At 39.3% G+C, this 23954-nt stretch overlaps 1 protein-coding gene across 1 annotated transcript in view; it reads right to left on the bottom strand.

Annotated features, from left to right (window-relative positions):
* LOC124155236 overlaps nucleotides 1-23954 on the bottom strand; it is a 553184-nt gene that overhangs the window by 42205 nt on the left and 487025 nt on the right. Inside the window, exon 7 of the mRNA XM_046528953.1 lies at nucleotides 16321-16394. Within this exon, the coding sequence (XP_046384909.1) occupies nucleotides 16321-16394 (74 nt within the window). The remainder of the gene's footprint in view (nucleotides 1-16320; nucleotides 16395-23954) is intronic.

Below are 23954 nucleotides of genomic sequence, written 5' to 3'. Positions count from 1 at the left end.
CGGTGAAACGCGAAAGTCGAAAAATATACATTTCAAAATTTCGTTTTTAGCGTACTCTGATCCTAGAAATTCCCTTTGTAACTGTATGTTCTCAGTTCAAGTTGAAAAATGTTTAAGTTCTTATATAAATTTTACCCCTAAATTCCTCTTGCATTTGCCTTCAGAGGATATGCTGAGGAAAAAGTCAAGAAGCTATGCATAACTGGTCAACTTGATGTATTATGAAGTACGACGGCATCACTGTCACAGGATTTGCTGCGCTTCTCACCGTTGTAGTTTCAGAAGCACGTTCCAACAAAGCATGGCCGTCATGACTCAGAGAGAGGTTGATTACATGGATGGAAGGCATGCTACCTGCACTGGGGTCTTCAGAATGTGAAATCACGCATTCCGTAGAGAGGAACAGCACGGCCTTCCTCCCTTCCGTCATTCTCGATATCAGGAGGATGGAGTGCATGGATGAAGGTGCCCAAAGGGACTACTCAGGTTTCCAATGTGGAGGCCATTCACGGCCTCTTTTCCTAGTCTCGTTAGAGCAATAACTCCACGTGACGTATTCAGGCATGAGATGCATAAAAGTCTACGATGAACAAAGCGGACACATATTTTAACCCAATCCTCACCAGCTAATGACGTGTGACCGTTTCTTTGAGTGTCTGCAGGTTACATGGTCGTCATGATTTCAATACTACTTTAAAATTATTTCACTAATAAGCATCATAACTTTGATAGAAACTATATTTTTTCCAACTTTCAGTTTTTGAGTGTATTTAATCATTATGGCAGACATTATAAAGTTAATCACGAAGAATAAGACTAAACTAGTATGAACAAGAGGTAAAAAATGAAACTTTTGAGTGCCAGGCCATTCTACTGACAACAACAGCATAACTCGTATTTCAAATAAGGAATTGAATACATAGATCATTCATAATAAAATTTCTACATAAGGACGAAGCTAACACATTCGTCACGAAAATGTATCCAATTCTTTCTTATATACGGCTGAAATTATATTTTTCCTTAAAGGAAGAAGTTACCAATTCCCCAGAAAATCATGACACAAGATGCAACAATGCCCCAGTTTCTCCGATCATGTCAGCAGAGTTAAATGTTTCAGGCCTTTAAAAATATATTTAGGATATATAGCAATTTTGAATAAAGCCTATTTGAACAAAGCCGAATAGGTATTCAATAGTTAAAAAATTTAGAAATGCTTATCAGATAAATTTCAGAGTCTGTAGTTAAAGTATTACTTTCCATGGGAAACAGTAAAGGAGATAGAGAGAGAAAATGTATGGGTGTATCTCACTGACCTATTATGATATAAAAAAACTTTCAATAGTAACTCAACCTGAAAACATTTTGAATGAGAATAGTTTTTGGACGCCCCGAGGGTTAATGCAATTCTCCATCGAAAAGGAATTCCGCAGATGTACCTATGCATTTTTTTCGTTATGTTTTAGTAAAGTTAATATAAAATGAGGACCAGACCTACTGCAATGCTACATGGGCACTTCCCAAGACTGGAATACCTACCTAAATATTTTACACAGCCATTTGCGAATTTGTCGCTTTGTAGGCTTCGAAAGATCTTATTAAACTTTTCTCATAAATGCGATCCAGGTATTCATTAATTCATATCCAAGAGGCAAAGCAGGCTATTCTTGGGAATATATAAATATTTATAGAGATTTAAATATAGATACTGCAATCTGATATTGAATATTTAATACAAAAATAAATCAAATGCCTCCATTCCTGGATATTTACTTTGTCATCATTACCCATTTTTCATACGGATAATTTAATACGTATATCAATAGTTATAAGACTTATCAGAGAAAGATCTATAACCGAACTGTACATTAAGTCCCTCCTTGGTCATTCAATAAGTAAAAAAAGGAGATATCTGAGTTTTCGTTCGTATGGTTCAGGGCATACTGCATTTCTCTTCCAATTTCAAAGCAAATGCGAATTACTGCGATATAAGTATCGGGCATACACGAGGAAAAAATTATAACTTTTGACGCTGAAAACAACAAAAACCCAAAAAAACTAAGGCATTTTTCCTCCGGCCTTTGTATTTATTTCCTTAAAACTGAACAAGAGATAAGGCTCATTTTGATTCCTACCTATTTAATATAAATCATATATCATTTTTTGATTTTTTTCTTGCTCCCTGAAATACCCTTTATAATTAGGAAAAATCCTCTCTTAGCCGCATCGATTTCCCCCTTCCTTTACAGATTACCTAAAGATACGAAGGCAGATTTCCTTTTGGCCCATTTCCAAGAAATCGAGTCTTCCCTAAGAAATACAGATAAGATCAGTTCATATCCATTGACTCCTAAAGATAGCATATCTATTCAACGTTAAAATCTCTTTCAAATGAATATTGTTTCGATGATTCTAATATATATATATATATATGACCAAGGATTTTCGAAACCACCAGAAATAAGTAGGATATCTTTTGAAGTACCATCTTATAGTGATTTACCCTCCTTGATATTCCTGCAGTGATATCGGGTATTGCAGACGTCTGCGCAATATAAGTTCTATTTTGACATTCAGAAAACTTCTACAAAAATGGATGAAGCAGCTGTGGCTTACGTATTAGTGCAACACAGATGTATACGGTAAACATCGCCATATTTCGTACAAGCCCGAGCTAGGGGAAGAGTTTCCGTATTATTCTTTATGGATCACTTTTTAGGTCAACTTCGGGTCCGATCGCTTGCAATTCGACGGGAAGTCTCAGAGCATTTATGACACTAACCACATTTTACTGCCGACCCCGGGGAAATTCACAATTCTTTACAACCGAAAGCTTCGGAAACATTTCCAAATATCCGCAAGCACGTGTTTACGCGGAAAATCACGACTCTGGGATTTATGGAGTCGTAATATGGCAGTCCACAAAGGGCTGCCTGTTTTGTCTTGTTTGCTATCGAATGCGATCGACATATTTCCGTAATACGCATTGTTATTGAATTTTAGCCCAATTAATGCGAGATGGAAATAGACTGCTTAATTGTAAATATGTATAGTAATACTATAATTATAAATCAATTAGCGGAGCGCTTAGCCTTGTAGCAATGCTCATTCGCATATACCAAAAAAAGGAATACCTACAATATGTATTTAACCCTTAGCTCAGGGTCTATATTAACGAATAAAAACATTGAGACTAGTGCTGATTAAAAGTTATTTACTTTTTATTGTTCAATGCTGCATAGGTGTTAAAATCGGAATGCATATAGTATATACTTTAAAGTCATGATTACGCTACGTTCTTCATTAATTTTGCAATTAAGTATCAAAATGCTTTGGGCACATAAAATGCATTCTTCCAACCATAAAGAACTTTCTCGAGAAAAAACTCATCGAGAGGCGGAATCGATCTAAAATTGCTTTATTTTCCATGACACTGCACAGAACACAGCACTATCCGAGATCCACATTATCGTGAAACGTATTTCATAGGTTTGTGATAGAGGAAAATATGCTCTCGCGGTTCATCGTGACTGTCGAGTGAAGGAATTGAGGTTTCTGCAATTCCAAAACCACTGAAAACTCTCAATCCAGTTCTTCAGACATCCGTAACTGTGACTTTGATGATTTCGTGATTGCATTTTAATGAAATGAGATTCACACGAATGAAAAGAGAACGAATGAAAGAGAACACTGGAAAAATTCTCGAGTCAGATTAATCTCATATTTATTACTATCAATGACGAGGTATTTACGAGATGAGTTCACCAAATCGTGTGGAATCGAGCGACACTCCACTTGAGATTTTCCTGCGTTCAAGCGATAGTCAAATCGCTCGACACGCCCGTGGGAAATATGAAAAATGCTCCCACGAGCCTCCCAAACGATATGCAATCCATGTCTAGGAGCAATTCCTTCTTAGAAGAAATAATTGATGGCCACTAGGAATCTTAAACCAGTGATAAAGAAAAATTGAAAGATTATATGACAAAAAAAAAACGAAAAAAATTTATATTTCACTAGCCTAACCGATCTTCCATTTCTATTTAATTTGTCCTCCTAAAAATAAAAAAATGAGAAATGTTCGTGAGACATGAAAAAAAAGAGACTCGTTCCTGAAAAACGCTGCGCCACGACTATGGCAAACCACTAGCCGGCTAAATCAATCTTGACAGCAGAGCACCGCGCGGAAGCCGTCTTGAGGTCGCACGGCGCAGAGAAGACAGAAGAAATTATATTTTGCCCCAGGAAAGCTTCTACATCCAATACTACAGCTCCAGAGAACCATTTGGGAGACAAATATTTGATCCATGGCCACATATTACGTGATTTTCACGTTCAGCTCCCCGAGTACTCGGAAAGAAAAAAGTCGAGTCTTTGGATTACCTCGATGGAGGGGATTTTGTTCTCATTCGGAGTAAAGAGGGAATACACTTATATCATAGTGCTCAAGGGGTCAAATTCCCAAAAGTGCCTAGGTGAGAAATGCAAGAAAAAAGTGTTTACCTATTGTTCTGAAACTATCTATCAAAGGTCTACAATAATAAAGGAAACTTTCAGCAATATAAATTACGAAGAAATCGAGAGAAGTGGCTTCATCATTGTTTCCCGAGCTAAAGAATTCAAAAAAAAAGTTCTATGAGAAGAAACACATGTTTAATGTAAAAATGCAAAAGGTCAAAGTGACAGAAAATTGTACCAATCCCGAAAATGGAAGTGAGAATACGACAAATTAAAGCAGTTACTAAATTACTAAGCAAATTAAAGCACAAATAAGGAGTATAAATTGGGTGCAGTTATAGACATTATTACGTAATGCGGCTCAATTTCTTTGAGATTCCTAGCCTAAAGACAAGACGTCTTCATAAACAGTTATCTTCTAAAAATAAATGATATGAAATTCAAGCTTAGAAAAAAAAAACAAATCTAGAATAGGCGGTAATACGTTCTTAAACGTTTTTAATCAAATAAAAAATGAAATACCACAGCAATAGGGATACTAAAGGTTCAAACAGAGAATAAAAGTGAGGGTACATATAAGGAAAACGATTTATAATTCTTCACACATATCGAGACCAAAGTCGTAAGTTGCAGTTCCAATAGTTATCAATCGACCCATGTCTATTAAGGCGAAGCAACCTAGCAATCTATTATCACAGTAGATCAGTGTGTTCCAGCATTTTCCCTCCCATTCCCATTGATACAAATGTGTTTTTTTATTAAAATATATAATCTATTTCCATAATATTACATATATATTTGTATAAGGATCATCTGTCGTTCTCATTCAAAGAGCCATAGTTATTTAATAGTTAAGACGCATAAGGGGTTAGGATAGGGACAATATTCTCAGATTACTTCGCGTTCGATGACTTCATGGGGGGTAAGGTTAATGTGTCACATCTTCTCAAATGCAACCTACCCAAAACTTCCATCTAATACATTCACGTAGAAAAATCGGACAAATACTGGGGTAATAAAGACTATATCAACTATATTCTACTGGAAACTAATGTTAACACTTATTAGTAAACTAATTTTTTTAAACTTTTCAACGGCTACAGGTAGAAACCTAACGCTTTTTAGGTATTTTGACTTACTGAAAATAGTTGAATGGAACAGAATATGAAATGATGTCGCCAACTCAGTAGTCATTACTTTACTCTATTTGTAAATTACAAGAATATTTTACGAAAGGAGTCTCTTACGATACCTTCGCATACGAGGAAACTTGTCGTGAATGCATTAAAATTGCATGCATTCTTTCAGTTTCCGTCGGCATGCGAGCTCTTCCGACCTGATTCGGCGAGATCATATTCACCATCATCTGAAAAGGTTTCATGCCGGAATATTGCTTATAAAGAATTCCGCCAGACTATCCGACGATTTTTCATGAAGTTCACGTCTTTCTACGTTTCTAGGAAAGACATTTCTCTCCCTTATCTCAATTTTAACCTCATCTCCATTGGGAGGGACTGCAAGATTTCTTGAGATTATTTCAACTTTCAGTAGGTAAAACACTCTGTCATTACCAATAACAGCGAAATCCCGGTGAACACATCAAAATTGATTAGTTACAGTGTATGATTCACCCAAGAATGCAAAAGAGTTGGAATCATTTCCAAGTGTCTAGCGTTCCTAAAATTTTAAAGATATTTAGGAAGCTAATGTAGCTAATTCCAGATTCAACGAAAGGCAGTCGTATAACATGAATATTTTCATAATTTAAACGACGTCATTAGAAATGCAATGGATAAAGAAGAACTCGGATTGGATGAAGGGTGTCTTGTTTTACGGGCGCATAGAAAAATACATCACAGATACATTTTCAAAATCAGGTTATTTTTTTCGGGGCAAAAAACTCTTAACAATATGACATATAATTTATTTATTTTTATCTATTTATTTATTGAATCATTCAAAAACAGCCAAAACGGTCTTTAAATTGAATAGGCAACTAAAAATCTGCAGCTTTAACAAATATAAACTATAAAAAAACTATAAAAAGGATATAAAAAAGAAAAAAGGGATTCAGAAGATGGCTTTTCGAAGCTGCCTCTTGAATGATCTGATGGGCGTTGAAGATCCAGGGAAGGGTGAGTAGTCGAAATGGTATTGAAAGAGATAGGGCGTCTGTAAAAAGTGACCACTGAGAGAGAGAAAGACGGAATTTAGGTTGGTGTACTAGGTGGTTATTACGGAAGGAGCGGGTGGGAATGTGGAGTGAAAAGAAAGGCAGTATTTCTGAGGATCGGAACTTGCCATTTAAGGCATTGTAAATGAAAGAAATATCATGGAAATTCCCCCGGGAGGATAGTGGGACCAGTGATAGGGCAGACATTACTTCAGAGCGAGAAGAATTACGGAGGTGAGGAACACGGTGTTGGACTACTGAAATAAAGAAATTAACAGGGCATTCAAGAATTTTAAGGTTGGAGGGACAGGCAGTGGAGTAAATAACGGAGCAGTACTCGAGGACTGGAAGAACGCAACCGGTGAAAATAGTTCTCATGGCGATTGGATCGGTAACAGTAGTGAGTCGATAAAGAACTCCCACGACTGACATGGCTTTGATTTCATTTTGCTGAGGTGCGGAAGAAAAGTTACTTTGGGGTCGAAAGTAACACCCAGTTGGAGGAATCTATGGGAACAATTTCATTAAAAATAGTGTATTTATAAGGAGTGAGGCTGCGTTTTAAAGAAAAAGGTATGTATTTTGATTTGCTTGTATTAATATTGAGTTGCCACTGAAGGTACCAGGCCTCGAGGGAGTGAAGGGAAGACTGCAAAGACTGATAGAGTCAGAAGTATTCTCAACCCTTCTGAATATTTTGCAGTCGTCTGCAAAGAGGAGAATTTCGCATGCGTTAGAAAGTGCACAGCTTGTAATATCGTCAATGAAGAGGGAAAAGAGAAGAGGTCCGAGAACGCTGCCTTGGGGGACGCCTGAAAGGATAAGGATCTTTGGAGAAGGCGCTCCGTCAAGAACAACTCGCTTAGTGCGGTAGGTTAGGAAATTCGATAGTATAGATAAGAAAGAGCCGTGGATATTGTGGCGATGAGACAGTCCTTTGGAAGCAATTGAAAAATTAAAATTCGCACTCCTATAATAAGTAAAATGTCACGCATGGAGCATTTTTATGATGAAGATGTGTAGTAAACGAGCAAAATTTACATTTACTTGCAAACAGTGGCGTATCCAGGATAGGGACAAGGGGGGAGCTTAGTGGGGTTAAAAATTCCAGTAGTAGTGGGGGTCGGAAAAAATTACCATTCTATATAGTGTAAACTGGATACCCAGTTCAGGTGAATTTTCCTTCCTCGTCTGCCTCATGAAGCCACCGCCACTAATGCCGCCGCACCCTTAAATATACCACGGAAAATATGGTAAATGGATAGGCTATAAGTAGATAGGCTTGCGTATTCGCCGCGATAGTCTAAAATCTGTGGCCCAATTACTACTCTGTGTGATTATTCTCATTGTAAGTCATATGAAAAACGACTTTTTATCAAAAATATATCGTGTCAAGAATGCACCTCTTGTTTTCATACAAAAAAGGACTATGCAGCTGGAAAATCTATATTTTTTAAATTAGCGTGGACCTACAATCGAAACAACTTCCACTGATGACGAGAAAATTCTAGTCCTTATTACTTAAAGTATTAAAAAAATTATATGATTCTCATAAAGGGACGCTGTAAGATCTTCTCATACCGACTCAGTATAGAGATAAAGAGAATAATTCAGGGAAACGTGGACTAATGACTGACTTCCTAACACCCACCGAGAACGTCTAATGGAACAAACCGTGACGCTGATGCTAATGCAACACCGACAGCGGCGCCGTTGCATGTTGGGTCGCTTAAATTCGATTAATGCAGAGAAAATAATATGCCTTTTTAAAAGAACTTGGCCAGGGCGTTGAAAATTGAAGGAAAAGGGCTGACTGAATCTGGATACGAGACATTCAGTATTAGATGTCTTGCTGGAATTTTTGCTCCAAGCTCTTATGGTGTCGATACTAAGATACGCAGTACTGAAAGCTAATACTCATATTTACTTTGATAATGTATGGCTTAAAATATCCTCAAAGTGAACCAAATCTCGCAATCAGTTAATATCGTGGGGATCGAGTTTGTGAAATGGCTGGATTGTGGGCTTCCCACACGTGGGCCCGGGTTTTATTCCCGTAACGGGTAGAGATTTTTCAGACGCTACCCTACACCCGCCCGAGAGCTTAGTGAAGGATACTTCAAGCACAGCACCCCGTCCGTCGGGTGGGACGTTAAGCCTTGGTACCCTTGGCGCCTTTCGTTCGGAGTTGGCTAATGCCGACGCCGGGTTGCTGTCCACCATTGCATCCCTACCCTTCCCTCATGGCGCATGACCCTGGGTGTCAGTCTACTCCTCCAGGCTTACTCGCTTATCAGGCTCTTCCACACTCCTCTCTAATAAGCCAAATCAGTACCAACGGTCTATTCCTCAAACAATTAAAAGTCTTTTCATTACATTTTAGTGCATTTTATACTGTGCTTGGAAAAAGCGTATTTTTTTAAAACAAATTTTAATTTGTTTTTCTTTTCATTCCTTTTTTTTGAGAGCACATAAGTGAGGAACAGTGGCGTAACTAGCCATATGCTTTGGGGGGTGGGGGTGGATGGGATAGCTTTCCCACCCACTCCATCTCCCCACTCTATCTACTCCTTCCCCCCAGGCAACAGGGTTTCCGGAAAAAAATTTGAAATGCAGTTATTATATGTCAAAACTAAACAATGGTTTTTAATTATTTTTATATTTGTCTGAGGCTTTGGGGAGGATCTATCGCCTTATCCCCCCCATAGTTAAGCCACTGGTAAGGAATGTATAAGAGAAGCATAGTAAGAATGAGTATGAGGAGTTAGAAAGAGAAAGAAATGACTGTAGCGTGGCGACGAATTAAAAAGCGGAAGGATAGAGGAAGGCGACATCACACTCAGGGGAGTGGGTGGACACCTCTGTCGAAAGGAGTATGAGGGGAGGGGAGTAGGAGGGGTAGTTATGGTGCTTGGTAGGGAAAGGGAAGGAACAGCTGGAGGGGTGTGGGGAGAAAGGAAGGAGCCGGGAAGATGAGGAAGACACGAAAGTGCTTCGCGAAAGGTGGGCAGCTTCTCACATGCACCGAGTCCATAAAAAGTGGGAGGGCTTAAAGGCTCTCTTCAAAGATGAGGGGAGTAGAGTGCGATTAATTCTTAACACGAGTGGGGGGCTTAATCCCGGGAACGGATAAGTATCTTCTTCCCGCTTTATCACGTGGGTGCTCGAAATGTCCATCCGTTTTCCTCTTCTTCGTAAGACGTTTCCGTATGTTGCATCGCACTAGAGAATTTTCTTATCCGTCATCACTGTCCTCAAAGTTGGAAATATTTTTAATGAGAGTGTGGTGTGGCTTACGCGAGACAGGAAAAAGAATCCTCCAGGCATTCCTTAAGAAACCGTCTTGATAGCCCAGGGGATCACGTTAATTTAGTTTTTAATGAGACTCCTTAAAAAAATGGTTGATATCCATGGTTATCGTCGCAAGCTAATAAATGAGTTAGGTTGGCGTAGGGCGTCCTTTACACGAATAGCCTATACTACGGGTCTTAGTTCAGAGTACGGCAAGAGGAGAAACATCGTAAAAGAAACTTAAGTACTCACTTGTGCGCATAGGACTAGAATCAATGACAGTGGTTAACTGCTAAGTTAACCGGAGACTGATTAGTGTTCGTTGCTAAGAACAGGGTAAAAGCGGGGAATATAAAGAATTCGTTGTTCAGAGTAGCGTATCGCTAACGGTGAGATTCTCACCCCTTTATCCTACTCTTCAATTGATCATTACACCAGCAATCTCATCACCTACACTAGCGGGACAAATTACATCAGCTATCAGCCACCTTTCCAACAAATAACCCAACGGACAAATATTTTCTCACAGGCCGCAGAAACTTGCACGCTACGTGCCCGACTCTACGTGATCAGAAGCGCGGCGTCAAAATTCGGATTCACTGCGGTGAACACACGCGGCGAGCGTTACGGGAGGATTATCGGATTAATGGACGGCCACAGAAATCGTTACGATTTAATATGATGGAAGCGTCCCTTAAATTAAATGCTACGCTTGGTTCATCCCGTGATGGGAATCCACGGGCTGGCGCAAAACGATTATTGCACCAGATCGTACCTACTTAGCTTTCGGTGCGGAGGGGGAAGGGGTTGGAGAGTGGGTCGACTTATACCACGTGCTGAAGTAAATTGAATTTCTGTCGCGAAGTTTTATTTTTCCCTTCATCCTTCCCGATAAGAAATTGCATGGATTATTATTATAAAAAAATCACCTCGCTGAAATGGCAGTCTCTCGTAAAGAGAGAGAGAAAAGGTTTAAGAGACGGATTGAATTAGATCCGAAGAAAATTGCGGTGGTGAAAAATATTTCTGCGTAGAATCCGTGGATCATTTTTGGCGATCATTAGCTGTGGAAACGGAAAAAATATCCTCTAATAGGCTTATGAAGTAGAGCTCCAAGACATGTCTGACCCCAATCAGGAGCGATCGGTCGGGCGCGTATGTGTCGTCAATCTAAGAGGCTTATTAATAACTGTAATTGGATTTATAACCATCGTAAATATATCCGCAATGAATAGTATGCCTAAAAATGGCCAATTGGAATTCATGACTTCAAAATTAGCAGTTTATATTTTTATAAAACAAATATAGCCCATTTAAGTGCCATGCAATAATAATAAACGAAAAAAATGGTTGGTTTCTAAGCAAAGAACTGAAATGATATAAAAGAAAAAACGAAATATGATGATTTTAGTTTCTCTTTTTATTTCTAGTTCCAGTGATCAGACTTCACGGATAAATTTTCAGATAGCGGTATCACTGGATTTATCTTTTATGTTTTAACTAGCTATGGATAAGTTTTTGATATTAAATGGAAAATCAACATTTGATATGTGCAGTTAAGACTATAATGGGCTATGGTTTGAGTGTCGAAAAGAATAAACCTTATTCGGTCTAAAAAATAAGGTATAAGTGAAGGGATATAAGTTTGAGTAAATACCGATTGAAGAAGATACTAATTTCGAAAACGGATACCAATACTAAGCCATAGGTCAGTAAATTTTCACACACACACTCAGCCATCCCTCCTCCCAGAGCCATCTCCCAGTTCGAGGTTTTATTTTTGGGGGTGTCTGAAAGCTTAACCCAGGGCTGGAACCCGAAAACCTATGATCAGAATCCAAGCCCTCTACCCACTTCGATACTACCTCACTACTTACCACTCTTCATTTTTCTATCGTCGATAAATACATATTTCTTTTTAGCACGTCTCGAACAAACATGAGTGTTTTATTTAATAACAGATAATTTCATAGCGGACGTCGGAAGCAGTTTCTATGCGTCCATCATGCATAATCAATTCGCATGAAATATTCGAGAATGCTAATACTTGAGCAAATGCAAACTACCTCTGGCTTTGATCACTGAATGGAAGAAGTTATCCAATCGAAGGTTCATGCCTGCATCACAACCGATTTTCATATTTACGTCGAAAGTTTGGACGCCTCCGGAGGCGTACGGGAATCAGCACGAATAATATAATCCGCTTCAAATCTAGCGGGCGACGGCTGCGATGGAGTATAATCCGCTCCGAGGAGACAGTTGAACGAAGAGATCTCATCGTTTCGTCGGAAGGAATGCGGTCGGAGGCGGCTGGGAGGAAATGGAGCAACACAACCCACCCTCCAAATACTTGCGAGTGACATTCCGAGCCGAGGGATCGGAAATAAAGCACTCAATTCTAAAAAAAAATCTGTATGTTTGCGCCAGGATAAGAAGGGAGGGATTTTCGAAGACCTACCTAGATGAGGGATTTAGCTCGTGAGGCTGCCAGAGTACCAGCTTTGCAACATAAGATTTTGGGTAAAAATCCCGGCAGAGTCGAATAATATTGAGTTAAATTCTATCCGCATTACGACACCAAGCGGTAAGCGCCTCAAAAGTACCAAAAATCCACTCGCAGTACCAACCCGTTTGACTGTTGTTAGACTTTTCTTGAGAGCAAAACGAATAAAAAAATCTTCGAATCCATTAATCAAACAAGAATTCCATTCCCGTCACCACCCACGTGACCCTCCTTGATTCGTGGTCGGGCAACTCAATTAATGCCCAATCTACCATAGGATTGAGTGTCTGCCGTTTTTCACCACAGAAAAATCGCCTGTGAGCTTATTTCAAGGTTTGATCAATGAAAGGCATCACAATCGATTTTGCTTAATGCGATGGTGCTTTTCCATGTCACTGGCAGACATGTACTACTTTGTTTCAGATTTTAAAATTTCATTGCCAGTCAGCGGTTATCATCGAATGATGGGACATTAATAAGCATGATCGGAAGTCGACTTCGAATTACAAAAGTACACAATTCCTGACAACCGAAGGCCTTTATTTCACTTTTGTATGATTATAATATAAAATAAAGAACAGCCATTTATTGCCTTATCCGTCAAAAGCGATGAAATAAGATAATTATTTTGCATAGTTACATACAAAAGTTCGAATGCATAGTTACAAAAATTCGATGTTCCCTAGAGCAGTGAAGGACTTACATAAATGCCACGTCGAGCTCTGGCGATCAAATCTCTTGCAAACGCGCCAATTTTTTTTAGTAGTCCCTTACAGGTGAACGGCTTTTGTCCTCACACTTCTCATCATAAGCCTTCAAAGGCGATTTACGGAGTGGCATGAAGATGGAAAGGAATCATACAAATCCAAGTCGGTGTATTACTCCGACCAAAAAACTTCGGTTTGCAAATCGACCATCGCAATTCACATGGAGAATATACAATGCGGAAGATGACCCATCCATATCTCTCAAACTACCTCTGGATCACTCTCTCTAATGTGGCGAATAGATAGAGCCGAAAGGTCACTTTCCCCGTAATTTCCCACGCAACTGAAGGAAAAGGGCTAGCAATAACCCAGACTCTCCCGCTATCTGACCGGTTTATTGGGAAAGAAGAATGGAATAAAGCATCTCTTAACCCATCAGATGAGAGAAACTTTGGATAAACTGGAGAGCCGAGCACAAAGTAGCATCCCCTGGGGTTTGGGGAGTGCCTACCTGCCTGAGACCCTCCCTTATCGTGGGTTGGGGGGTGGAGAGTGCCAACTCCTTACCGCTACCACAGCCACAATCATCCCCCGCCCCGTCCATCCGCTGGGGGCTCGTGCATAACTTCCACGATAGCTTACGACCCGCCATTAACCGCCGCGACCCATCCCACCTCATCACCGTTCCCAAAATCTCCAAGCTCCCCACGGTTAGGGGAGGAGTTCCCCGGCTGGCTCCATCCCCAGTCCCATCAAGCGGACCTTAGCCTTTCCCCCCCACCTTCCCTGGCCATCCAGCCATCTTCGTGTAATATATAACCGCTGCACGCGTCCCTTTATGCCAGGATATATAGCCGCTGATGCCCAGTGCCCGAATGCGGCGTCACAGGAAGTTCGCGAGCCCTCCTCCCACTCATCCGAAGGACCTCCTCGGAGCGGTCTAATGCATTCTGAATAGGGTGCGCATACCTAAACCATCTTTCACCGCGGCCCTCCTCGCGAGGTTGACCTCTCCGACTGTGCGGGCTTCAAATGAACAGTCCAAGTGAGTCTGTCTGAAGTGGAGTCAACTAAGCAGATATACCTACGCTTTCATGTAAACAACCACTTTCTCAATAAGGTAGAGTCGGCTGTAGTAAGTTTCCACACTATTTAATTCAATCTACCGGTTTCAATGTTTAAGCGTCGTTATAAAGAGCTGTCTCGTTGATAATGAGGTGTAAACGTTGAAATATGTTGATTAAATTAAATAGAGAGGAAAATACTGCAGCTGTTCCTATCTAATCGCAATGAATTTCCACGGAGTGAACTCGTCAACAATCGATCTGAACCACTTTATTTTTGGAGGCCAAAACTTGCCTTCACTCTGAAGAAAAATATCTGTGGGAATAAAACTAAAAATGTTGGCGTTAATTTCTGTTACGATTAACCCAAACAGGCGTTCGAGTCGTTTCCCGGAAAACATTCAGCTCTAATTATTAATATAAACAACTCACTCTAGCAAATATTTACGATTAATTCGAGTGAAATGCATAGCTATGAAGAGTACCAAATGGGAAAATTAGAAAGGGACACAAACTTAGGGATTGTAAGCCCTTATTATCCCAAATACTCTTTCGAATGATTGTTTCCTGGGTAACTCTAAGCTCTATATATTTATTTTAATATCTCACTCAATTTTCAACGTACCGAATGAAAGATGAGCACCGAAAGGAAGCGATTAAATAATTACCACGGCTACAGGAAGTTTATTTCAGCGCTTTAGTAAAGTAGAAATTCTCTGAACGGGAAAATATTAAAGTGGATAAAAAAATTGTCTTTGCCGCAGTGCGAAACCGGGGAACTTTTTTATCGTTTTTACGCTTACCTACATTATCCCCATTTTTTGCACTATTTTCTCAATTTACTGAGGCTTTAACTGAAGCATGATTAAGTATTATCCGAGAATTTTGAAAAAAAATTAACTTACGGCTACCAGAAGTTAATCACCCCAAAGATTAACTTATAAATCTAAGTGCGCGTATATTATTTTTGATTGTGGTGGTACAGAATCAGTTTGTGCAAAGGAATAAAAAGAAAAGAATGTAAAATTTTTCATCTCACGATTTCCTAATGTTGGCCATGGTTTCTGCATAAGAATCATTTGCCATTATCAAGGAAATAATAGTAAATGATAATGATATATCATTTGCAAACCATTGTCAGTTAATTGAAGTGCGAAATGTATGCACACCTCCGGTTGTATGAAACTAGTCGTCTAATTAAGAGAACTTTGAGTGAATATCGCGTACAAGTTCATTGTATAATCAGCCATGAATTGTGACTAGTTTGATGGCGAAAGTAGGTACTCAAAATTTTTGCATGTTCAAGGCGTATCATATTTTTCAGATTGCATCGACGGCAAATATTTTCCAGGTTAACGAACTTAAAAGAATATATCCGAAACTTTACAGCAAAAATTGACTCATCGTTCCCTCCCACATACTCTGCTCGACTTTCGCAAGGGCCCCACGTATAGGGGAAAGTAGAACGTTGAATTTACGGGACGAAGTTAGCGGTAAATTCGTAAACAAGGGCGGATACGGCAAAGGACACTCGGAGCGGTGGGCTGTTTCAACAACAAGGCCACGTGACTGCTTGTTTTCCGAAGTCTGAGACGCGTCAGGCGCGATACTCATCCCTGTCCCCACGAATGGATGCGACGGAGCGAAGTGGCCTTCGGGAAGACTGTCGGACGCCACTTTGTGGGGAAGCGGTTAAAAGTTACGGCGCCATCAATTAACCGGTTGGCCAACACTCTCACCCCATCCAGGGGGTGAGGCCATGAGTCGGCGCCATTTATGCAAGCACCCAAGCGGGCAAAAAGTAGGAAACCCGGCACGAGTTGCGGGAAGTACTTGGCACGCACTTTGATCCCCCCATACAGCCCGTTGGCTCGCTAAAAAGCCATCCCGTGGTCAGACGGCCGCACCGCCTTGATTTGCTTGCGCGGGCCTCCCTGGTTGGGACGTTGATGTTTGACCAAGGTGTCAATCAACATTAGCGTCGGTAAACAGGGCTGAACAGTTTTCCTTCTTCCGGCCAAGCGGGAGCTTCCAGAAAGTGTTCGCTTTCCATCCTTGACTGCTTAGATTAAAGCTAACAAAATGAATACATTATTACAGTCCACCGGTTGATGAGATACTCACCGGCTCCCTTCATGGAATCCTGAGATAGATCCTCCATCATTTCGTCACCGAGTCCTTCTTCGAGAAGACTATACCTAGAAGATAAATCATTTGTATTAGTCTAACAATATATTTTAAAATAGAATTTTAATGGGCTGATTATAACTATAAAATAAGTATTAAGTAATCGCAAAAATTTTGGAGGAGACGATACCATATGCTTTAGCAACCATGAAAAATGCAAATATTGCAAATTAATTAGAAAAAAATACGAAATTATACATGTATTTTTAGGGATGGGTCATAATATCTGCCAATCCCTAGCCCAAATCCATCGATTCCCCAAGATTCTAGGATTCGAATGCGGATTCGATACGATTCAAACTAGAACACAAAGGATTATAAATAATACCCTTATCTTACACTTACACTGCGAATGACTTGTAAATTAATGCTACCAATCGTCCTTTCGGTAATTAGAATCTGGTAGCGCAATAGCTCACTCTAAATAGAAAATATTACAACTTCGAATTCACTATTGTTTACATTTGGGCTTACCTGCGTTTCCCGGTTTCGGGATTTTGAAAACGTTCACGGACTTTCTGAAATTGTTTTTCTCGCGTTCTACGCCAGCAACGAACGAGCGCTTCCTGTGGGTATATATGGGAACTGGGAGTGGCATTGCTCAGCTACCTGATAATTGCTCGTGAAACATGTCCTCCTGAAAGTGATTATCATGCATGCAGCCGGTAAATTTTCAACACTCAATGATTTTTTTGAATATGATTTCGGTATTTGATAAAACTTCCAGAAATATTTGATTTTGGATTCGTATTCGTGAAAATTGCGGGTTGGACCCATTCTTAATACATATAATGACTAGTGAGCATCCTATTCTAAATAATGTTAATTACCCATCTCTCATTTCAGTATTTTATTCTGCATTCTTTCAAAATTTCATAAATGCACATAGAAGAGAACGAAATTTAACAATTAGAGGAAGAGATAAAATGGAAGCATACTGAAGACAGGTACAACTTCACAGAGGGTGAACAGCCAGGGGAATGATGTGGAGCAGTGACTGATGGCCTGACCGACATAGTCTGGTATTTAGTAAAGACATATGTTCGATGTCGGGCGGTGGTTGATATATGGAGTGCCAATTCACGTCAATGCGGCTCAGAGGGAGCATTTAAATTGCTGTACTTGTCACATTGGGCATCATGATGCTGAATTCTAGTGGCCTTCAATCATTGATACGCTGATTACGAGGCAGGGATCAGCTCTTAATCCACTATTCTCCGCTTGAAATGCACTTCATCACTGTTCGGTGGCTAAACGAAGTCCGTGGCCAAACATTCCTAGACGGAGCTTTTCTATCGAGTAAATGAAAATAAGGTAAGATCTTCGCGTTCCAAACCGCTTCAAAAAAGGCAGAATTTGGTCAACTACTTAATAAAGCCTAAATTTATTGGCAAAGTAAACTCAGGCGTAAAATATATACGTTCCCAATTATAAAATACATTTTCTACTTTGGACTAGCTATCAGTTTCAGTGAGATTACGCGCTTGCAATTAATTACGCGTTTGAATGATAATAATCATGTCCGTGTAATTTTGAATATAAATAAGTGATATCCGATTATGATTTAATATAAAAAAACGATTTCACATAACTTGCATTTTAAATTTTTTTCCTCTTTAAAAATGAAGATTAAGAGAGAAAAACGACAAAAATTCTATATGGGCTAACAAAAGAATAGTCGATACTAAAATTGATATTGCAGTAAATGCTAATTGAGAGAAAGCAGTCCCGTGAAAATGGTTAATATTGCACTCTCAATTGTGAAATTTGCGAATTTGAATAAATTAGCGAATGGGCGAAAAAGCTTGAATCTTAACTGAATGAATTTATAAATGCGTGCAAAAAAATTTTCTGTATAAAATATATCCAGAAAATCTTCAATTACAACATTTTAATATCTTTTTGTTATTTTTTAAATTTTTGAGGAAAATTTAAATATGTGTTACATATGATACTTTATGGTTATACACAGCGTTTACTTTAGATGGATTTGTATCACAGATTTTGATATTTTCCACAAAAGGCTTCAATTTCACATACTCATCGAAAACTTCTCATTCGCGCCCGTACCTTTACTAATGACATATATAGATATCACTCGGGTAAATCATCTTACTCGTTTCTCATGCGGGGAGCTGCCTTCCTTCAACATAATTAGAAGCTGATAACCCTTCGCGCCTATTAAATGCTTCGAGAACCACATAGTATAACGACGGGTTGTATCATATCTGATACACTATGCGTTAGAGAGGAAGAATTGTGCCCTTCAGAAATAACCGACAATGAGTGTAATGTATCATATATGATACAAAATGCAGTGAAAGGTTTACATATTTCCTCCCTCAGAAAAACTGGAATGCTATGCGGAATTGATTTTAAAGGGATTCAGAAGAAAACGATATTATACTTAAGATCATAGGTGGGTAATAGTCCACCCTGGACCATAAGCTAGCTTGAAGGCGTCCTACCTGGTGTGTTACATGAAAATATAATGTGCTAACAGTTAGATGTTCCATGAAAAAGGATGATGAAAATGGAGGAATATCAAATGGAAAAGCTATGTTGGATTGAAGGAAAGGTATGATTAAGAAAAATAGTAATGCAGTCATATGTAGTAGTCCTATGGGAAGGACGGAACCCGGAACCCTAAGGCACACAATTACACAGAAAACACATGTTATAAAGAGATAACATTAGGTTTGATTCCCCACAAATAATGAGATAATGACTTATACAAATGTTAAATACACTTGGTCTAATAATATGAAAGTGAAGAAATAAGCAATAATTTTACGCTAGTCGAGTCCTAATAAATTGCAAGAATTATGATTATTAATAGGATTATAAGTGGCTCTGACGGGTGAAGTGGTACCACATCAACCCTAAAAATCTCAGCCGGCCAAATCAAGCATTACACACGCTCCAGCTAGCGCATCATCCACTGCGCCAATCAAGAAAAGCAAACCATAATTCAATCCGTAAGCGAATTACCGGGTAATAGGAAAGAATTGCGGGCTGATGTTACCATTCATCGGATTAAAAGCGTGCGGTCGTGATCAAGTATCGCGTTGATTACCCGAGGCTTTTTGCCTCCAAAACGTCCATAATTCTGTATTGCCAAGGATGCAATCACGAAGACGGATCAAAGCTAATTTTTACGAAGCCACAGAACGAAACGTGAACGCCATGGCATTAGCCTAGCTTCATTAGGCACAATTTTTGGCAGAATTAGGAATTTTGTAATTCATAAAGCAGGATTACAACCGGAGAAGCCTTTGACCAAAATCAATCATGGGCGACTATTCTCGCATACAATCCCCACTAGCCGAACACGACCGAACAAAATGGCCGAAGTTAATCGAAGCATTGCTCACGGTTTGTCAGTCGATAGGCGTCGCTGTTACTCGTGATCCGACCGGCTAAAAATGCCAATCTTATCCGTGGGCCTTGATCGAACATGAAGTTTTGCTGCTCTTGAATTATTCATTCACCCACTTTATATTTATTAAAATAAGGGATACACTTCCCGCCGATCGTAATTAATCTTGACTTAGCATACTGACTGCAGCGCGTAACAGACACAGTCGACTGCTCTCGTGCGTCATGGCAAATGAGTGGAGAATATGCGAGAACAGCGACGTCATTTCGTTTTTATATTATGCTAATTAAATTTAAATAAAAGCGAAGCTATATCTGCTGCATTGGAATGAATGCATATTTTATGAAACTGGAGGTTATCAATTTTTTTAGTAATTTTATCGAAGAACCTCAGTGAGGTTAAATGAAAACTCAAATAATAAAGCATTAATTACGAATGTAAATGAGACTTATTGGGATGATAATGAGGGTACAGGCATTTGTCAAATACAAAATATTATACCAAATCCAGGAACTCATTTATACTCTTTGGATAAATATTATCCCTGCATTCTGTAGTCAAGAGGAACAGTCGAGTACTTAAAAATAATCTTTATGATTTTATTATGAAAAGTAAATGCTAAATAAATTACATAGTAACCCTAAAGTAGTCTTTCTTGAGTTGATAAGAAAACAATTTTGACAATTATAATGATCAAGAAGTTAAACATCACCGCAGAGATAAGTAAATTCATGCTTAGCAAAATACTAACACCTTTGGTAGCAATAAGGCAATAAGTAAAAACTCTCCACGAATAATACCTTATAAAATGAACAATGACCTCAAAGAGACTTTCAATTGATGAATGAAATAAAATCGTAAGCCGGGCGAGCATCAAGGAATAACTTCAACAGGGAGAATAAAATTAATAATTTTAGAGTGTTGTTTTTGGAAAAAACACTTAATACTCCACTTGAGTTTCTTTTGTGCATGAAATCCCTACAAAGTGGATTTAAAAATCTCAGTTAACAATTCGTAGTGGGGTAAAAATTGATAAAGTCGATAATTTATGAGGGATGAAAATACATTCAAATAGGAGCACATTTTTTTAATCCGATTATAATTTCAGAGCGCGGAAACTCAGTTGACTTGGTAAATAATCAGGTCAAAGCCCGTTATCATTCAGCGCTTTTGGTTGAAAATTTGCAGAGAGAGAGAGAGGAATCAAGAGGAATATTGACAGACATGGTTGGGGAGGGGGAGATGGACATATTTTCGAAACACGAGCGGTCGCGGATGCATTTTTACGTATCTCCGTGGATCCGAGCGGCCAGAAACTTTGTTTACCACCCTCCCCGATCCTTCCCACATCCCCCCCTAAACGAGCTGATTCACCGCGACAAAGACCTTGATGAGCGCTCGACACATGAAAATGCACTTTTCCACAAAATATCCACAGCCTCTCTCCACCGCACGCCTCTTCCTACCGACCAGCCTGGATGACGCGGATAACCATGCGATGCGACACGGCGCGCCGCGGCGGGTCTATTTACTAAATTTTACTGTCGAGTGGCAACGCTGCGAATCCCGAGTGCGTTCGAGACATCTCCATCATTCCAAACTGCAGCAGGGAAGCGGGGATAAAAACACAGACGAGCAAGCTAAAATAGGTAGTGCATTAAGTAGGAATCCCTCTTCCCTGGTAAGACCTCCATTATTTTATATATCCCCAATGGTAATGCTTATCCCCTTGGATTATGTGCGAAAATAGGCATAGGCGGATCCAGGGGGGGGGCACAGGGGCACGTGCCCCCCCCCAGACCCTTAAAAATATGATAGATTTTTAATACGATCCCATTATAATTTCGTTCGTTTTGTATAACAAGGTATCCTTGTGCCCCCCCCTGAACAAAATCCTGGATACGGCCTTGCTTGTGCCCCTCCCAGAAAGAAATCCTGGATCCGCCCCTGAAGATAGGTACGCCTTCAGTGATCTTCACCAAAACTTCGCCAAAGTGTCATTTTGACCCGACTTTAACCCCTTAAAACAATTGTATATCATTCCTTGCTCTATAGTGCAAGTCACTCCGTCAACATTTTCAAGGTTGCATTAATGAATGAAATGAGTCATCTTGTTGAATAACATACATTTTGTTTCAACTTCAGAGTAAATTTATACAAGAGTGAACCTGATGGATACTTAGTGACCAAAAGCCGAGGTCAGCGTTAAAACCTCAATTTCCTTTTGCCGTGGGAAATAGAAACAGTAAGCAAGTAAATAATTATTTATGCTTTATTAAAATCCTGATAATCCTCATATAAATCCTCTTTCGTTGGTATTCAATGCAATGAAAATAAAATTTCCAATGGAAACAAACATGATAACAAACTACATCGTGGAATAAGCCATTCAGACCCAATAGATCCATCTAATCTCGGATTTTGCCGTTTCCACTTTGGTTCCAATCACAGAATCAATTAGCACTCCTGCATACATTTCCCCAGTGGTTTTTAACGCGAAAAATATTTTTTATTGAATTTATTTTCCTTTACTCCCTTTTATTCCATTTCTAGTTAGAAATGGTACCATATATTTGAATGCTATGACAATACCTCTAGCAGCTACTCGAAGGGGATGCTTTCTGATGTAAACGTGTGACGTCGTTGGCCAGGGGTAAACCATAGTCCAATTCGCCGTTCCAGCGTAGAGTCATCGCGTGATTTGTGACCAATGTTTTGCCTAAGTAATGCATCAACTGCTTGCACGATCGAAGCACGGGCCGAAATTAAATTATAGGAGGAAGGAGGGGGTTGTGTAGGATGGTATGGTTTGGATCCTTTCTTACTCCTTCACCTTTTAAATTGAAAAGCGCCCGGTCGCTGACGAGCGAGGAAATCGCGCCGCGGACGTCAAGAGAATTACGGCCTCCCACAATCGCATTCCGGCACGGCAGCAATAACTTCGTAACGCGGTCGTCAAAACCAAGGCCGAAACTTCCACCCATCACCTCTTGACCCGATCCGTTTTTCACTCTACAAAGTTTTCCCTTCACTGCGGCGCCAGGACTATTGTATTTGAGGGAGTAATGAGTGGGTAATTAACCATGGAGACGGATTATCAGAAGAGTCATCGACTCCAAAATATTCTCATCAATCACTTGGACGAAGGGAATCTAATTTCCATCATCCGTCCACAAAACATTGACTTGCCAACCATTTTTTCGAGGGCAGTTTTGATATCAATTGAGGACACGAAAATAATCATTGAAAGGCGTCTGGGAAAATTAGTAGCAAAATATTAGGGAAAATAATTTGAGAGGGGACGTCGCAAACTAAAGTTTAAGACATTATTTCAGTATAGTAGAAACAAATTTAAATGATCTGTAGGTAGAACGTAAACTCGAAAATATCATGCCAATAGGTCAGAGGAAATTGATACTAGTGGTAGGCCTGTCATGCATGGTTACGTCACCTAAATATTTTTGTTTCGAAAGTACTTAAAATGACGAATGGTAACACATTAGAGCACATGAAGTTCTAACAACATACTCAGAGGAAGTTTTTCGTTAGATTTTTATTTAAGAAAAATATTATATTTTGAGGCTATGAGCAACGTTCGTACATGTGGTTAATATTCACAATCGACACCAGTTCCCCTCATTACGAGTTTTGAAAGTCTCAATCATGACATTATCAATTGATGCATACAAGGAAATAATGGAAACTAGTAATTTTAAAATAGGCAAAATCTAATTTTTTCAGCAAATCTGAAGCAACCACTCTGTTCCAAGAATATTGTGGACATTGATATCTGAAGTAAGTCACACAAGAATAAAAAAATCATACATAAAAAATACTTCCAAAGGTAAGTCAAGCGAGTTTCCCCGTTACTTTATGAGGATTGGTTTGAAAATAGCGTAAAAATATTTGTCGGCGTATAATAGCCTTATCAAATTTGACTAATTTAGGTTATTTCATTCCCTGAAATAGTTTTCAATTTACCAATGTGCGGAATGTAAGCGAGATAATAAAAGTATCACAGATTTTTGCTATGATTTTTCTAATTGAAGACTAGTTTCACAGGACAAACTAGTCTCCAGGCGAGGTATACGGTTCTCATGAAAATTACAGACAGGTGAACATAAGATCGTGACAAGTATCTCATACGGGAGCACCCAATATTTCAAAGCTAGCCAAAAAATATTTTTTGAAC

The sequence above is a fragment of the Ischnura elegans genome, chromosome 3 (genome assembly GCF_921293095.1).
Source record: "Ischnura elegans chromosome 3, ioIscEleg1.1, whole genome shotgun sequence".
NCBI lineage: Eukaryota > Metazoa > Arthropoda > Insecta > Odonata > Coenagrionidae > Ischnura > Ischnura elegans.
Note: the sequence above shows the minus strand (reverse complement) of the source record. Positions and strands in the feature narration are given on the sequence as shown.